Genomic DNA, 17,842 nt, shown 5'->3' on the forward strand with positions numbered 1-17,842 from the left:
AAACCACCCCTTTCAAAAGATTCCACCACAGATACCAACCAATCACCTGATACTGTCACTCATGTTTTGCCTGATAAGAGAGCACGAACAATCAAGTTGCTTTGGCCAGTCTATACAGAATACACAATAAGGATTTTCAGGTCCTCTGCTTTATCTTTTGATACTCGGATCATGCTAATGCCACCATTTTTTGTACATTGACCCAAGAAGGGGCATGAAGCTCAATTGCACAGGTTCATGTTTCTCCTTTCATAACTATTCATGATGCCTCTTATGGCTTATTGAATATGTATATCTGGGCAGCCTGCTCAACATAAATTCCTGTTCCCCTTGCCCCTCCCTCGAAATATCTGTTTTTGATTTCTGGTTGGAGGTTATGCTTCCCAGCTTGTCAGAATGGCCAACCTGCAGGCTGCAGCCCTTTATGAAAAATAAAGCTCTCCTTTCCAAATTTGTGTATGAACCTCATCATTCTTCAGTTGACAATAGTAAGGAATCTTAGAAATATATGTTCGATGAAATTTCACCTATTTAATTGTCTTGTATACCTAGAGTCAAAATATGTGCATAATGAAAGGACAAATACAAATGAAAAATAAGAGGCTTATTTCTCCCTATTGAAAAGGGAAGCATTTTTTTCTCTCCTCTTATTTTGAGCATTTGCTTTTAAAAAACTTGTAATTGTAGATATTCTCTTCTTCTTTTTAAATGTATATAAATCCTTTTGAAGACTAGATTGAGGTTTCCAGCTTTATGACCTAGGAATGCCTTTTTCAAGGAACTGGGGGCCATTACTTTGAAATGTAAACATCGAGGGAGATAGCACCCTACATACTGGTTTCAGTGGAGATTATTTAGGTGGGCACCTTGCTTCAAGTTGCACAACTGCCTCTTGTCATAAAGATAGGAGAAGTTTGTTTTTCCTCTGTGATTTTTTTTTTTTTTTTTTTTTTTTTTTTTTTTTTTGAGATAGAATCTCACTCTGATGCCCAGGCTGTGATCTAGGCTCAACGCAACCCCCACATCCCGGGTTCAAGTGATTCTTTTGCCTCAGTCTCTTGAGTAGGTGGGATTACAGGTATGTGCCACCACACCCAGCTAATTTTTGTACTTTTAGGAGAGGCAGGGTTTCACCATGTTGGCCAAGCTGGTCTCAAACTCCTGACCTCAAGTCATCTGCCTGCCTTGGCCTCCCAGGGCACTGGGATTACAGGCATGAGCCACCATGCTTGGCCTGCCCCTCTGTGATTTTTTTTTTTTTTTAAAGAGGGATTCAAACATCTTGCGATCTGAGACACCAAAACAGATTCCCCTTTATCAACTAAGAGGAACTCCACAGTTGAGGAAACAAAATCACCTTTAGGAGTTGAGGGTTCAGGGCTTAGCTGGCAAGGCAGATTTCTAAATCTTTATGGCTCTAAACTTCCTAACAATAGGAGCTACTGGACCTCTCATAACTGTGATTTATAAACCAAACCACTACATTCTGACTGGACAAAGGATAGACATCTTTTCTGATGAGCTATTGCAGACTTTAAGCCATTTTAGCCAGTTTATGGAGCCTGCACACACACAAACTATCTCTGTGTTCATCTTTTGAGATAAAGAGCCGAATTTCACTTCATTTTAATGGTAAAACTTCACCACAAGGTGAACATGGAATGTATATGACATATGTATTTACTCACTGTGCATGCACTCAGCTCCTCCCCTAAATGTGTGTGCTTTCTCCCCCAACCTGTTGAATATGTATGACTCTATTGTGTGATACAGGCCCTGTGAGGCATAAAATCCAACCTGTCCTTATCCTTTTCCAAGAGAGAACACCTTTGGCACATGCCAGAGAATGTCTCTTCCGAGTTTGCAAACCAATATTGCTCAAAAAGCTCTCCTTTCTGCCATTTAACCATCCTGGTAGTCTTTTGGATGACATTCTGGATAAAGTCAATTAACTAATATAGATAGTGTGATATGGTAAAATATATATTTGGTTTTCTTCCTTGTTTCCTGGCATACAACTCTTAAAATTCTTAGATACTCCGAAGTGATGTCTTTTTGTGTGCTAGTGAGTTGACTGATGGCCCCTAGGTAGCTTCAGGATGGGGGATGGTCACTGGAAATATTAAGGCAGAACTAGAGAACTGGGACTTCCAGCAACACCCCCGGCCTAAACTCTGGGGAGGAGAGAGGGGCTGAAGATTAAGTTGATCACCAATGGCCAATGGTTTAATCAATCATACCTATGTCATGAAGCTTCCACGAACACCCAAAAGGACAGGTTTTGGAAAGCTTCCTGCAGCTGAACAAGTGGAGGCTTACAAGAGGGTGAACAAGAACTCAAGCATGTGCAGGAAGATGCGGCACCCCAAGTCCACGCAGACAGAAGCTCCTGCACTCAGGACACTTCCAGACTTCACCCCATATGTCTCTTCATCTGGCTCTTCACTTATATCCTTTAAAATATCTTTTGTAATAAACTGGTAAATGCAAGTAAGTTTCCCTGAGTTCTGTGAGCCACTCTAGCAAATTAATTGAACCCAAAGAGGGGGTCATAAGAACCCCAACTTGAAGCTGGTCAATCAGAAGTTCTGGAAGCCTGGACTTGCAACTAGTGGGAAGGAGGGGATAATCTTGGGGACTGAGCCCTCAACCTATGGGATCTGAGGCTATCTCCAGGTAGATAGCATCAGAATTGAATTAGAGGACATAGGGGACACCCTGCTGGTGTCTGCTGCTTGGTGTAGTGGGGAATATTCTGCCCCATTTTTTCACAGATGTATTTTGTGTTGATTGTTGTATGAGACGGAGAAAAAACACAGATGGTCACCCCAATTGCTAGGTAAAGTAGGATAAACTATGGTGTGACAAATGGTGTTGGCAGTCCTCTTATTTGAAAACTACTTGGCCAGGCATGGTGGCTCATCACCATAATCCCAGCACTTTGGGAGGCCAAGGCTGGAGGGTCGCTTGACTGCAGGAGTTCGAGACCAGCCTGGGCAACATAGCGAGACCTCATCTCTACAAAAGCTAAACAAAATTAGCTGGACATAGTGGCACAGACCTATAGTCCCATATACTCTGGAGGCTGAGGTGGGAGGCTCTCTTGAGCCCTGGAGGTTGAGGTTGCTGTGAGCTGAGATCACGCCATGGCACTCAAGTCTGGATGACAGAGTGAGACCCTGTCTCAAAACAAAAGTAGTTATTGCTTATCTTGAAAGCATGTATGTAGTGGATGATATCTGGTTGACGATATAAGAGGGTGAGATTACTTTTTGTTTTTGCAATCTCTTAGAAGATTGCCTATGATGTACATCACATTCTGGTTTAATGTTTATTCAGTAATAAAAGTGTTTGCTTTCTTTCTTTATTATCATTGTGATTATTTCTGGTTTGGGAGAACATTTTTTTACTAAGTTGATTTTTCCCAGTAATTTACACCATGATATAGTAGCCATAGTTTAAAGATAATGTTCAGCTAATTTTAATTCCTTCCTAGTATAATTAGTGGTGCTCACCAATTATTCCATCCGTTTGATTCATTCTGGCCAAAGGACTGTGAGCCAAGTTGCATGAATCACTTTTGAGTGGAGGTTTTGACGAGCATGTGTGTGTGTTCTCCAGGCTCTCTCCCTCTGGTGTGATAAGACAGAAGCTGCTCAGATTGCTGGGTCACTGTACGAAGGAACGCTGCTCTGACTCAATTTTGCACGTGGGAGGAATAAACTTTCTATTACAGCGTAGTCTACTGTATCTGACTAATACAGAGCCTAACCCAGACCTAGGAGTTATAAAGGCCAAGAGTAAAAAGAATATCAGAGAATTAAAAATAGTTTAATGTGACTGGATCAAAGAGTGCTTGAAGGTCAGTAAGAAGAATTAGGTTGAAATATAGATAAGGTCCAGGTTTTGAAAAACTTTTTAAACTGTTAAGGAATCTTTAAAATGGCAAAGAGCCGTTGAGGATTTTAAGCTAGAGTGACAATCAGGTCAAATTTATTTTTTAGAATGATTTCTTTTGTTGAAGGGTAGAGAATAGATGGAAGCAACTAAAGTCTGAGATAAGAAGACGACTTATAGATGCTATAGTAGCATGTCAGAAGAAAGTGATCCTGAAATAGGCAGAAACTGAGGGTGTAGAACAGGAAGGAATTAAAAGATTATAAATAGGTCTCTTCCAAGGCCTTGGGAGGGATTCTGGGAACGTGTTCACACAGTCCTATGCTTTTGTAAAATTTGCAAACTTAAGATACTTAAATTTCAAACCGTTAAGGCTGTTGACTCTACTACAACTTCACCTCTGCCAGGTGGCTTTATAGAGGCCATCAACATATTGGGATTTAGTTAGGGGTAAGTTGAGTTAGGGATATATTTAGTTTGGACTTAGTACAATGTAGTTATACAGCCTGCAGTCACTTCCATATATAGTTAATTTGTTGTTGGTCCCAGGTATGAAGGTGCTTCCACTGTGTCAGTTCATGTGGTGAAACACAATGGTGCCATGCCAGAGATCATAAAGAAATTTGTTAGGGTGTAGTAACTAGTCTCAAAGATGGCCCCCAATGTTTCCTGGTATTCATGTTGTTGTGTAGTCTTCTGCTCTTGAATCTTGGCTGGCATATTACTTTATTTTGACCCAAAAACTGTGGTAGAAGGATTGAGTGACTTCTGAGACTAAATCCTAAAAAAAGTCTTGGAGCTTCTGCCTGGATCTCTTGAAACATGTAGGGGAAGCAAGACATCGTATAAGAAGTTCAACTACCCTGAGATTGTCACGCGATGAGGAAGGTTAAGCCAATTATGTAGAGAAGGCCAGTATACCCCAGCTATTTCAGCCATCCCAGCTGAGGCTCCAGAGAAGTGGTAAGAAGGCCATCTTCTATGTCCAGCCCATTAGAGCCTTCAGAGGACTCTAACCCCTGCTTCCAACTAACTGGAGCAGAATGAGGAACCTCAAGTGAGAAACACTGAACTGAGTCCAGGCAATCCACAAAATTGTGAAAGATGATAATAAATTGTAGTTTTAAGATCCTGTGTTTTGAGAGTAGTTTGCTAGGTAGCAGTAGATAACTACAACTGAATCACTGGCCACAAAATCTTTGCTACAACTCCTACCAAGAGGTTGAGTCTATTTCCTCTCTCCTTGGACCTGTGCTGGCCTGTGACTGCTTCGCCCAAAAGAGTACAGCAGAAGTGACCCAATGCCAGTGCTGAGGCCTGTCTTTAAGAGTACTGGCAGCTTCTACTTTGTCTCAGCACAGTGAGCCACTGTGTAAGAAGTCCAACAACCTTGCTGGAGAAACCACATGGAGAGGTCCTGAGGCTGTATGGAGAGGGAGAACATCCCAGCTGAACCCCAGCATGTGAGGCTGGACCCTCCAGACCAGCCTGAGTGTCACCTGAACACCACAGAGTGACCCTGTTGACACCATAGGGGCAGAATTGGCCCTCCAAGCCCTGCTCAAATTCCTTACCTACAAAATCCAGAGGTATAATAATATGGTTAGCATTTTAAGCTGCTAAATTTGGGGGTAATGTATTATATAGTTATAAATAATTGAGACAAAGAATTTCCGCAAAGTTATATAGTATGACTAATAATGAATTGTGACTATAAGTTGTAAAGAAGAAAACAGTTAACGTAAATTATTGATAATAAATAGCTTTAATTAACCATGCTAGAGGAAAGACTTAATTATTTTTCTATTCTCTCTGGAAAATATTACAAAACTATTGTCATACGAAGAAGATATGAAAAAGTAAGCAGCCAAAAAGGTATTAAATGCTGGGCGTGGTGGCTCATGCCTGTAATCCCAGCACTTTGGGAAGCTGAGGAAGGTGGATCGCTTAAGCCCAGGAGTTCGAGACCAACCTGGGCAATGTGGTGAGCAGCCTGGGCAAAATTTCTGAAAAAACATCAAAAAATTACCTGGCATCGTGGAACGTCCCTGTAGTTCCACTACTCAAGAGGCTGAGCTAGAAGGGTCACTTGAGTCCAGAAGGTTGAGGTTGCAGTGAGCCGTGACCATGATCTTGTCACGGCAGCCTGGGAGACAGAGTGAGACCCTGTCTTAGAAAGAAAAAAAAGAAAAAAAAAAGGTAGGAAAAAATGTATTATAGAGCGATTTGCATATTACAAGGCAGTTAATTAGTACAAACTATATAATATTTTTCAGGATTTTGTGAAGGAGGCTTGTGGTATATATAATTATATCATTTGTTTGGAATATTTATAATTTGCTGTTTTTAAATGTAAATATTCACATTTGTACCAAATTTTGTACTTTGTACTTTGTATTCTTTTTCTGAAAGAGCTTCAGCAAATTTTCAGAACACTGCAATCGAAGTCAAGATTCTACAAACTTCCAAAGGGAAGGAAAAAAATAATAATAATAAAACCAAACCCAAATCACCGCATACAAAGAATGGCGTTGGACCTTTCTACACCACTGGAAGATAAAATTTAACAGCCAAAAGCCCTCAAACTTCTAGCAGGAAATAATTTCCAACAGTGTAGAATTTAATACACTGTGAAACCCTTGATCAAAAGAGAGAGAATAAAAATATTTTCTGACTGGTGTATACGGCTTTAAACATTTCAACCATTCACCTTATTTCAGGAAAGTACTAAACAATGTGTTCCAGTGTAGTTGCACTTGTGTAAACAGGATATGACTTAACTCTGACACACTTTTATTTCCAAAACCTCTGTGTCTTTGCCATAGGTTGTATCTAGTAGACTTTGTCAGAAATATCATGAACACACAACTGGTACATTTTGACAGTAACAGCCAATATGCAAAGTCCTTTGAAGTGAAATGAGAAACGTCACCTCACCATCTGCATTCTTTAATAAACAGCTACTGTTCTAAAGAAAAATGTGTGTAAGAAATTAAGTTTGAAAAAGTACACAGATGGTTTTACTAATTTTTTCTATGATAACATTATATAATCTAAAACTCAGATTACTGGTACATTAGGCTATAAGTATTTATCTTACATTCTCTGCTCTCTTTTATAGCTTAATCATAAAGTAATCATCTGGGTACATTATCAACATGCAGGGATTCAGACCCTGTGGTCCTTTCCAATTACTATTTTCCCACCCCTGGACCCCTGAAATGCGTGACTCCCCTGACTTTTATGATTATCTGGCCCTCACTTTTATTTATAATGTCACTCTTTAACATTCATCCCTAAACACTGTAAGTTTATATGTTTTTGTTCTGTAAAGAGAATCATACAATATATATTTTTGTACTTCTGGTGTCTTTTACTCAACTCTGTCTTTGTAAGGCACATTCATATTGTTGCTGTAGCTGTATTTTGTTTGTTTGTTTGTTTGTTTCTAGTATTGGATAGGTTTCTGTTATGTGAATGTACCGTGATTTAGTTATCCATTTCTAGTATTAATGAAGATTTGAGTTGTTTCCATTTTGGAGGATTGCCAGTACACCAGGAGCTGCATTAGACTGATCAATCTCCCTTTTAGGGCTCAGAAATTCTTCATAGATAAGAGACAGAAAGATGTTTTTATAACATTTAAGAACATGTAATCACTCTTATAAACGCCAAGGTTACTTCCATTTTCTTAAACACAATGACAGCTTATTTAAATAAACTCAGCTGGCCACTTGAATTGCACTTTCCCCTGTTCGTTCTTACCTATTACTCTCTGATTTATGTGTATTAATTGAGGCAGTATTGATGCAGGATTTTTCTTGGCCACTTTGTCAACCAGGGACCTCCACAACTTTTGATGGCCCTCTCCCCTTTTTTTTTTTTTTTTTTTTTTGTGACAGAGACTTGCTCTGTCTCCCAGGCTGGAGTACAGTGGCGCTTTCTCGGCTCACTGCAACCTCCGCCTCTTGGGTTCACGCCGTTCTCCTGTCTCAGCCTCACGAGTAGCTGGGACTACAGGCACCTGCCACCACGCCTAGCTAATTTTTTGTATTTTTAGTAGGGACAGGGTTTCACCGTGTTAGCCAGGCTAGTCTCAATCTCCTGACCTTGTGATCCACCAACCTTGGCCTTCCAAAGTGCTGGGATTACAGGCATGAGCCACCGGGCCCAGCCCCGCCCCTCTCCCCTCACCTGGGCCTTGTTCAGGCCCAGGCCTGCCACTGGAGGCACCCCACCCACTTGGCCCACCTGTGCTATAGCTTGTACCCATGTTTGGTGGCTCCTGAGCATTTGTCACACGTCCAAGAAGAATGAGGATACACTGACAATTGAAGGGTGAAGATGGGCAGAAAATAATTTTATTGAGCAATGAAACAGCTCCCAGTGGAGAGGGGAAGTGAGGTGGTCCCACCCCCACAGTCGGGTGATTTCTCTCCCAATGTGGCTGAGGCCAGGACTTCTATGGCCTCAGAATAGGGGAGTGTGTACTGATTGGTTTGTGAGTATGTAGAGCAAGCCTAAAGCAAAGGCACTACTCAAAGGTGGGCACAGCAGGGGAGAAAACAAATTCAGAAAGGGTAGGCATATGTAAAATAGGTGAAGGGTGGAGATCAATCAGAGGAAAGCACGCCAAATAGGAAGACAGGTTCTCAATCTGGTCTGTGGATTTACTCCGGACTTTTAACTAGGCTTAAACTGTCTTTGGCTTGAAGGTTGGGTTTCACCGGGGACCCTCCCATATCTTCTTAGGCATTTGCCTGCCTCCTGTCACCATCAGCATTATTAGCTCTCAGAGACAAACAACGTGCATCTATTGAAGTGGCCCTTGGACACAACACATTGGCCCACAATATTCAAAATGGAAACAGATTCAAGCCTCAGAATCCAAAAGTGAGTAAAAGACCAGTGGAAAGGGAGGATGCAGAGAATAAAGAGGCAAAGAGTAGATGGATTATTCAGTCATTAAAGCTGATTGTCCCCCTCACTGAAGGCAGGTTGTCAGTGGCCAGGCTGGATTTGTCTGGTTTTCGAGCTGGATTTGCTCTTTAGGCTCTGGAATTATATGTAATACTGTAGTAGCTAAATATACCACTAAAAATACTCACTTCTAGAAATTTAGAATTGAGATGTTAGTGCTAATATAATCTAACCAGATGGTCAAATAGATATGTATGTTTTACTCTTGATCATATGAAGGAGAAAGAAAAAAAGAATTTACATTCAACATCTGGCTGGTAAAAGCCAGAAAAAACTTCACATTTAATTTGTGGTTGGAAGAAAAACATTTTCTGAAATTGAATTCTGGTTTGAAGTCCTCTGGTATGAACAGGGATACATCCTGCACAGCAAAAGGGAGACTTAATATTATTGTAGGAGCAATGAATGTGTTGCATTTAATTGCTAATGTTTGGCAATACATTAAAAAGAGTAGGATAACACAGAGAAAATATAGCAAGGGATAGACTTAGAAGGAGAGAGACTTCTGTTGTTGATCAGCTTCTTTGTCTCATTGTCAGCCAAGAAGCTCCCTGCCCATGCTTCGTTCAATCCGAAAGATTGCAAATCATTACAAGGGAACGTTTTCAGTTCTTTTCTTTGTTTGCTTAGGAAGCAGAAGAATCAGAGGAAAAATGGAAAAAAAAATGTAATAAAAAATCTATTTGTCATTAGAAATAAGTTAACTGAATCAATCCACTTAAAACCATTGACTGATGTTTTTTAAATTGTCACAATTTATTTAATAATAATATTTTATTGGCTAAGGAAATATTACACTGAAGTTTAGCAATAGCAATGTGGACTACAATTGAAGCAATTTAAATTAACTATACCACTGATATTTTATGTGACTATAACTTATCTATGATAAACAATTAGATAAGCAATTATAAATTTATCTAATTCATGTTTATATTTCAGAGAAGTCAGGAAAGTATTTTGGTAGGCTAGGTAACAGTGCTGTATAACAGTTTAGGAGTAATTTTGCTTAGGATTTATTGGGGACAATCAGATCCTAGTGTTCAATTATTATTATTATTTTTTCCTCCTATGGTCTTGTCTGAAAAGGATTGAATAATATTTGGGATTTTTTTTTGTTTGTGTTTGTTTTTTAGAGAAAGGGTCTCACTATGTTGCCCAGGCTGGGTTCAAACTTCTGGGCTCAAGTGATCCTCCCACCTCAGCCCTCTGATTAATCAGGACTACAGGCATGTGGCACTGCACCTGACTGTCATGTTGAATTCTTTAAAAATAAATGTTGACCTTATGTTCGAATAATAAGAATTTCACAAATTCGAGTTAATGTCAAGCTAAACCTTAACTGTGAAAAGAGTTTTACAATAAGAATTGTTAAAATCTGGCCAGGTGTGGTGGCTCATGCCTATAATCCCAGCACTTTGGGAGGCGGAGATGGGCCGATCAACTGAGATCAGGAGTTTGAGACCAGCCTGGCCAAAGTGGTGATACCTGTCTCTACTAAAAATACAAAAATTAGCTGGGCGTGGTGGCGTGTGCCTATAATCCCAACTAGGCAGGAGGATCGCTTAAACCTGGGAGGCAGAAGTTGCAGTGAGCCGAGATCACACCACTGCACTCCAGCCTGGGGGACAAGGCAAGACCCTGTTTCAAAAAAAAAAAGGAAGAATTGTTAAAATCTGAAATTGATTACCCAGTGAAGTGAGAGAATTTTCTTCCCCGATAAAATGATGAAGACTTCAAAACTGAAAGATGGCTTGAAATGTGACTAGAGAAATCTTTGTAGAATACAGGGAAAAAATGTAATCAGAATTATTTTTCAAGAAAATGTACTTCTAAGATCTATTATGAGGAGCATAAATGAAGCCAGTCCCATGTTATGCTCTGAAATCCATCACAGCATTTGTGCTGATATTTCCAGCCTGTGACAGTGTGGCAGGGACACTAAGACAGGGTCATTCCAGGAGAGCATGTGGGATTTCTCTGACATCTGGCTTGGACTCCCAGTTGGCCTTGCCAAATCTCCTTAAAACTGCACTGCAGTCATAGACCCTTTCTTCCTTCCTCTCTCTCCCCTTCCTTTCTTCTCTTCTCTTCTTCTCTCTCTCCTTCATAGAAGTCAAACCTGCATTGTGGTCTTTTAGCTCTCCCAGCCTCCAAGAGCTCCCTTCCTATTTCTCCTCATGGACATTTCTCCTAATTAATTGCTTGCACATCTAACCCAGTTTTGGCACCTACTTCTCAGAAGATCTGGACCAATGCACAAGAATTCTCTCATTGCCCTGACTCAAAAACCTGTATATATATGTATATATATTTTTAAAAATGTATATATATATGTATTTTATTATTTTTATATTATTTGTTACTTTTTTTTTTTGGAGAAGAGTTTTGCTCTTGTTACCCAGGCTGGAGCACAATGGCACTACCTTGGCTCACTGCAACCTCCACCTCCTGGGTTCAAGCGATTCTCCTGCCTCAGCCTCCTGAGTAGCTGGGATTACAGGTGCCCACCACCACACCCTGCTAATTTTTTGTATTCTTAGTAGAGACGGGTTTTCAGCATGTTGGCCAGGCTGGTCTGGAACTCCTGACCTCAGGCGATCCACCCACCTTGGATCCCTCCCAAAGCACTGGGATTAAAGGTGTGAATTACCATGCCCAACCTCAAAAACATATTAAATGAGCAGGAAGAAGAAGAAGGAAGAGGAAGAGAAGGAGGAGGGGAGGAAGGGGAGAAGAAGGAGGAAAGGAGGAAGAGGGGGAAAAGAGGAGGAAGAGGAGGAGGAAGGAGTGTACCGATCTCCTAAATTGTTAGAAGGTCATCTCATATTAAAGATTTATTCAGAGACTAAGAAAGTATATGTAAAATGGATGTTTGTCTTTGTTATTCCTAGTTGAAAATTGTTAAAAATAGTTTGCTTATGTAGTATACGTTAAAATTTTATGCTGCCACGGCCTGTATTTTGAAGTTGGACTCATATCAGAAGCAGAGCTCAGTTTCCAGTTCTACACATTCCCAGTTTCTCAATGTGGCCAATCCAGACATCTGCCTTATACAACTTCTTCCTGGTGACCACCTCCCAGTGGGACTGCTATTAATAGATGCAGCCTGCCTGACTGGCCCGCTGAGCCTCACACCCTGCATGGACTGTGCAGACATGCCACAGTGACCGCCTGTCAGTCACTGTGTGACCTCCTGGAAGTCGTGCCTGCTTGTTATGAACTCACTAATTAAAACTCCTCAAGGGAAACCGCCGGAACCAATAAGGGCATTTGCCCACAGGCCTCCATCTCTCTCCCTGCTCAGACTCCCGGATATCTGTGTGTGTGGCCTCCAGGCATGTCAGGTACCCAGTAAGTAATAAAATCTTTATTTCCATCTTGTATCTCTTCTAATCATTGCAGGGGTACTCTGCATCTTAAAGGTCTTAAATTAAAACAGTTTAGAAGACCCAGTTTTTAAGAAATAAATTTCAATTATCCATTCTATTGATTTTGTGGATAAAGACAACTTTATTGTATAAAAATAAAACCTTGGCCAGGCCCAGCATCTCACGCCTGTAATCCCAGCACTTTGGTAGGCCAAGGTGGGTGGATCATCTGGGGTCAGGAGTTCCAGACCAGCCTGGCCAACATGGTGAAACCGCATCTCTACTAAAAATACAAAAAATTAGCAGGGCTTGGTGGCACGCATCTGTACTCTCAGCTACTTGGGAGGCTGAGGCAGGAGAATTGCTTGAACCCGGGAGGTGGAGGTTGCAGCGAGCCAAGATAATGCCATTGCAATCCAACCTGGGCAACATGAGTGAAACTCCATCTCAAAATAAAATAAAATAAAAGCTCTCCTTCCACTCAGAAATATACATAATCTCATAGCTTAGTCTCCAGTATAACTCTAATATAACTGTAGTCCAGTGTCCCATTCTTTTTTTTCACTTAAAAAAAGCAGTTTTTCATCAAAGGAGCAACATGGAGGCATAATATGAAATAAGGACATTGCCTATGGCAGATTTTATTTTCTAAAGACACCACAGTATGTCTCATCACATACGCTCTTCCAAAATGTGGCCTTTTACCCTTGAAGGAAAATAGAGCCTGAAGTAAATAATATTTACCCCCAGAAGAAAATGGCACATCCCTTATTCTGTCAGGCTGCTGGTGTGGGTGCCTAAGTCCTTCTAAACTATAGTTAAGCTGGATTAGGGTTTGCTATAGGTTTAATAGATTCAGTTCATTATTGGCTTCAAATATTCTTGAAGGTGTGATCAAGACTTTCCTTTTACAGAAAGGAAGTCGGTATAGAGATTTCTTTGTGCTTTGCAGCCTAGCCACCAGCAATCTGAGCCTTGGGACATCTCTGTGTTTTACAACCTGTTACTTTTTTGTTTGCTGGGGAATAGTCTTTGCTCTCCACTCACATCCTTGGCTTTCTGTATCTTGTGAGATCTCTTGCTGTTCTGCGGTTCTGTTCCAGTCGTTGGAGGGCTCTTTCAGTGTATCATAGAGAGAATTTTCTTTTCTGCTGCTATGTTAGCCGTGGAGTTAAAGAACCAGATTGCTTTATTGGAATTTTTCTCATTTTTCCTCACTTAACCCCAGCTTTTAGCCACTATCTTGCGTTTGGGGAAGGCCTATGCACGTTGAAATAGCTGGAGATGAAGAATATCTATTAGCACTTGACATGGTTTGGCTATGTCCTCACCCAAATCTCAGCTTGAATTCTATCTTCCAGAATTGCCAGATGTTGTGGGAGGGACCCAGCGGAGGTAACTGAATCATGGGGGCTGGCCTTTCCCATGCTATTCTCGTGATAGTGAATAAGTCTCATGAGATCTGATGAGTTTATCAGGGATTTCTGCTTTTACTTCTTTCTCATTTTTCTCTTGCCACCACTATGTAAGAAGTGCCTTTCGCCTCCCGCCGTGATTCTGAGGCCTCCCCTGCCACATGGAACTATAAGTCCAATTGAACCTCTTTTTCTTCCCAGTTTCGGGTACATCTTTCTCAGCAGCATGAAAATGAACTAATGCAGCACTCTTGCCTGACCACAGCCTTTGTAGCTTATATTTCCGGTTTTAAAAGAAGGCCCATGGGTTACAGCTGGCAAGTAGTTGCAGAGTCATTCTGTAGCTGGGGCTCTGGATTATAAACTGTCACATAGTCCAGGCAGGGGCATTAGAAGATGGTTAAATAGTCATTTAGTTTCTCCTTATCCCCCTCAAAGGTAGTGTCTCCCTTCCATAGCCAGTCTATAAGAGATGAAAGTGACTATGGGTGTTTTTTCCTCCTCTAATAAAGTCTCATCACTTCTTGGATTTTAGTTCCTTTAGATGCCATTAGCCCCTCAGCTCTTTGATAGTTTTTTGTTGTAAGTATGATTTGGTAGCTTATCTAGCTCGTTCTTACTTACCTTGAGACGGGGTCTTGGTCTGCACCCCGGCTGGAGTACTGCGGCACCATCACAGCTCACTGCAGCCTTGATCTCCTGGGTTCAAGCAATCCTTCCCCCTCAGGCTCCTGAGTAGCTGGGATAGCTGGGACTACAGGTCTGCACTACCACACCCAGCTAATTTTTTCAATTTTTAGTAGAGATGGGGTCTCACTATATTGTCCAGGCTGCTTGTTCTTATTAGGGTGGGAGCAAATGGTCTTTTGAAAATTTCTATATCCAATCACGAGAAATCACAACATATCCATTTGTTTTCTTTTCCTACTTTCAGTAGTTGTTTTGTTTCCTCTATCAAAAGCCGTATCTCCTATCAGACAACTCTCCTACAATTATAGCTCTTGCCTGGCTTCTGTAACTGTTCCCTTAAATCACTTCCTTAGTCTTAGGGGTAATTGGAACTTCCTGCTCTTACTCTTACCATCTCTGAGCTGCCTCATCATCCTTTGTTGGTTTCCTTTTTTTTTTTTTTTTTTTTTTGAGACAGAATTCCACCCTGCTACCCAGGCTGGAGAGCAGTGGCACGATTTTGGCTCACTGCAACCTCCACCTCCTGGGTTCAAGTGATTCTCCTGCCTCAGCCTTCCAAGTAGCTGGGATTACAGGCACCCGCTACCATGCCCAGCTAATTTTTGTATTTTTAGTAGAGACGGGGTTTCACCATGTTGGTCCGTCTGGTCTCAAACTCCTGACCTCACGTGATTCACTACCCTCGGCCTCCCAAAGTGCTGGGATTACAGGTGTGAACCACTGCACCCGGCCGGTTTCCTTTAACTTCATCCACACTTTTGAAAATAGTCCCTTTATGAAATTCTTCTCAATTATGCTATTTGGATGAGTCATCTCCTTTTTGCTGGGACCCTGACTGATAGGTGGTACTTCTCTGGGAAAAGAAAGTGATTCAGCCTGTAGGGAGATAGTGGAGTATTATGCAGAAGGCAAAGACAGAGTTGCAATAGTTGGTTGAGTAATAGTTGAAGTGGTATTTATACTGGTGACACCCAGGAATAGGAAGAGAATGAACAGATCTCACTGCCAATGCCTCATCTTTCGTAAACCTCTGGCTATTAAAAAGGAAAGTTGAGCATCATCAAAGCATTGTTTGTGTTTGAGGATCATTTTCCAGGTTAGTTTTTGGAATATTTCTAGCTGTATATAAAAAGTTAATGTGGAATACAAAACCTAACAAATCAATGAGGTCTTGTTGGTATGGTGGGGTCAGGGGAGGGAAGGAGAGGCTGCAAGAGGGAGCAGAGAATTCTAAGAAGACAAATTATATTATTTTATTTTATTTTATTTTATTTTATTATTTTTTGAGACAGAGTCCCGCTGTGTCGCCCAGTCTGGAGTACAGTGGCGTAATTTCGGCTCACTGCAAGCTCCGGTTCCCGGGTTCACGCCATTCTCGTGCCTCAGCCGCCCCACTGGGACTACAGGCACCCACCACCACACCTGGCTAATTTTTTGTATTTTTAGTAGAGATGGGGTTTCACCGTGTTAGCCAGGATGGTGTCGATCTCCTGGCCTCGTGATGCGCCCGCCTCGGCCTCCCAAAGTGCTAGGATTACAGGTGTGAGCCACAGCGCCCGGCCGACAAATTATTTTAATCAGCTGCAATGTTTAATACAAATTTAGCATTTACAATTACATAATTTACTCCATATAAACCTTTAGGTTAGATACAGTATTGTAAACTTGCAAATCTCTTTATAAAACCTTTTTCTTTGGTAGAAGCTACTATAAAATAACTAAACCTTTATTGCCTTAGCTTGGTGCCTGGAACACAGTAGGCCTTTACAAAATGTTAGATCTACGAATACCAGCTGACATTTATTAAAAAGTGCTTGACATACTTTTAAAATCCCAATTTATAGGTGAAGAATTAAGGATACAAGATGCATTTCTATAGTAGAGAAGCAGTAAACTGATAATGAATTAATTGAGGTGAAGTCTGAGTTATTTGAAGATTTTCACAGTTATTTTTGTGAAAAAGTAAGTTTACCGAAATTCACGACCAGAACACAAAATAATCTCTCTTGATTTTCTTTTTTAATTTTTTTTAAAAAAACTTTTGTTGACACATAGTAGGTGTATATATTTACGGGGTACATGAGATGTTTTGACACAGGCGTGCAATGTGAAATAAGCACATCACGGAGAACGGGGTATCCATCCTCTCAAACATTTATCCTTTGAGTTACAAACAATCCAGTTACATTCTTTAAGTTATTTAAAAATACACAATTAAGTTCTTATTAATGATTGTCTCCTTATTGTGCTGTCAAATAGTGGGTCTTATTCATTGTTTCTATTTTTTTGTACCCATTAACCATCCCCACCTTCTCCCTCTCTTGATTTTCCTTTGCATGCATGTATTCATAAAGTTTATTAGTATTCTGCAAATCTTTATAGGATACGTCTGACCTGTCACAGGTCACAATTATAGGGCACATATCTTATTTTCTGAGAGAAGCAGGGATTTTATTCTTTTTTTAAAAAAATTGTTTCACTTATTTTCTCCCTTTCATGTCTCTCCACTTCGTTCTCTTTTAAATCTTTCACATGTTTTCATTCATTACTTGCTTCCTGCCTTCCTTCCTTGAGTAAGACCAGGTGCTTAGTTTTGAAATCTCATTCAAAATGGTGCCACGTCATCTGCCAGGACCAAGAATCCAGAGGTGCTGTCATATTTCTCCTTGCCAGCGTGGATCTCCTCCGAGCCCCGCCCTCCCTCCTCACCTGCTCCTGGGGAAACCACACCGATGTCGCCAACACCAGTTCTGGCCTGGGGCTCCCTCCTACACTGCCTTGGCCCCTTCCCCCTCTCCCGGGGACCGCTCCGCCCCTCCCGGATCCCGGCCGGCGGAGCGCATTTATTTGCATATTTCTACCTTTGTTCCCTGCCAGCGGCCAATCAGCGCGCTGGGCGAGACGAAGGGGCTGGGCGGGGCTAGGGCTCCGGCTCCGACTCAGCTGCGGCGGCCGCAGGTTCCAGAGCTGGTCCGAACCGCCGCGTGCGCTCCGCGTATTGCAGCCCCAGGCCCCGGCCCCGGTCCCCCACCCACGTCCGCGCTGCTGCCCCTCCTGGGCCAGGCCCCAAAGGCAAGGACAAAGCGGCTGTCCGGGAACCTCCGCCGGAGTCGAATTTACGTGCAGCTGCCGGCAACCACAGGTTCCAAGATGGTTTGCGGGGGCTTCGCGTGTTCCAAGAACTGCCTGTGCGCCCTCAACCTGCTTTACACCGTGAGTATCCCCAGTCCGTTCCTGCCCGCTTGGGGGTTTTGCACCTGCTTGGGCGCTCTTTGGCTTCCCTGTCTGACCAGCGACTCACTGGTTGCATCCCGCTCCCCCTTCCCGGCTTCCCACGCTCTGCGCGCCCCCGGCCTCACCATCCGTTCCTGCCGGGGACCGGGCGCCGGCTCTTGTCGCAGTCTCTTCCTTTCGTTCATTGTGAAGCCGCCGTCTTTCAGGCTCGCTGGCCGCGTCTCTGCCACATTGCTCCACCCCGCCCCCTCACCC

At 42.0% G+C, this 17,842-nt stretch overlaps 1 protein-coding gene across 1 annotated transcript in view; it reads left to right on the top strand.

Moving 5' to 3' along the window:
• The first annotated feature begins 17,055 nt into the window (after positions 1 to 17,055).
• The window catches only part of TSPAN13 (tetraspanin 13), a 31,035-nt gene continuing 30,248 nt past the window's right edge, over positions 17,056 to 17,842 (top strand). Inside the window, exon 1 of the mRNA XM_050785386.1 lies at positions 17,056 to 17,566. Within this exon, the coding sequence (XP_050641343.1) occupies positions 17,504 to 17,566 (63 nt within the window). The 5' untranslated portion in view covers positions 17,056 to 17,503. The remainder of the gene's footprint in view (positions 17,567 to 17,842) is intronic.

This window comes from Macaca thibetana, chromosome 3, assembly GCF_024542745.1.
Source record: "Macaca thibetana thibetana isolate TM-01 chromosome 3, ASM2454274v1, whole genome shotgun sequence".
NCBI classification, from domain to species: domain Eukaryota; kingdom Metazoa; phylum Chordata; class Mammalia; order Primates; family Cercopithecidae; genus Macaca; species Macaca thibetana.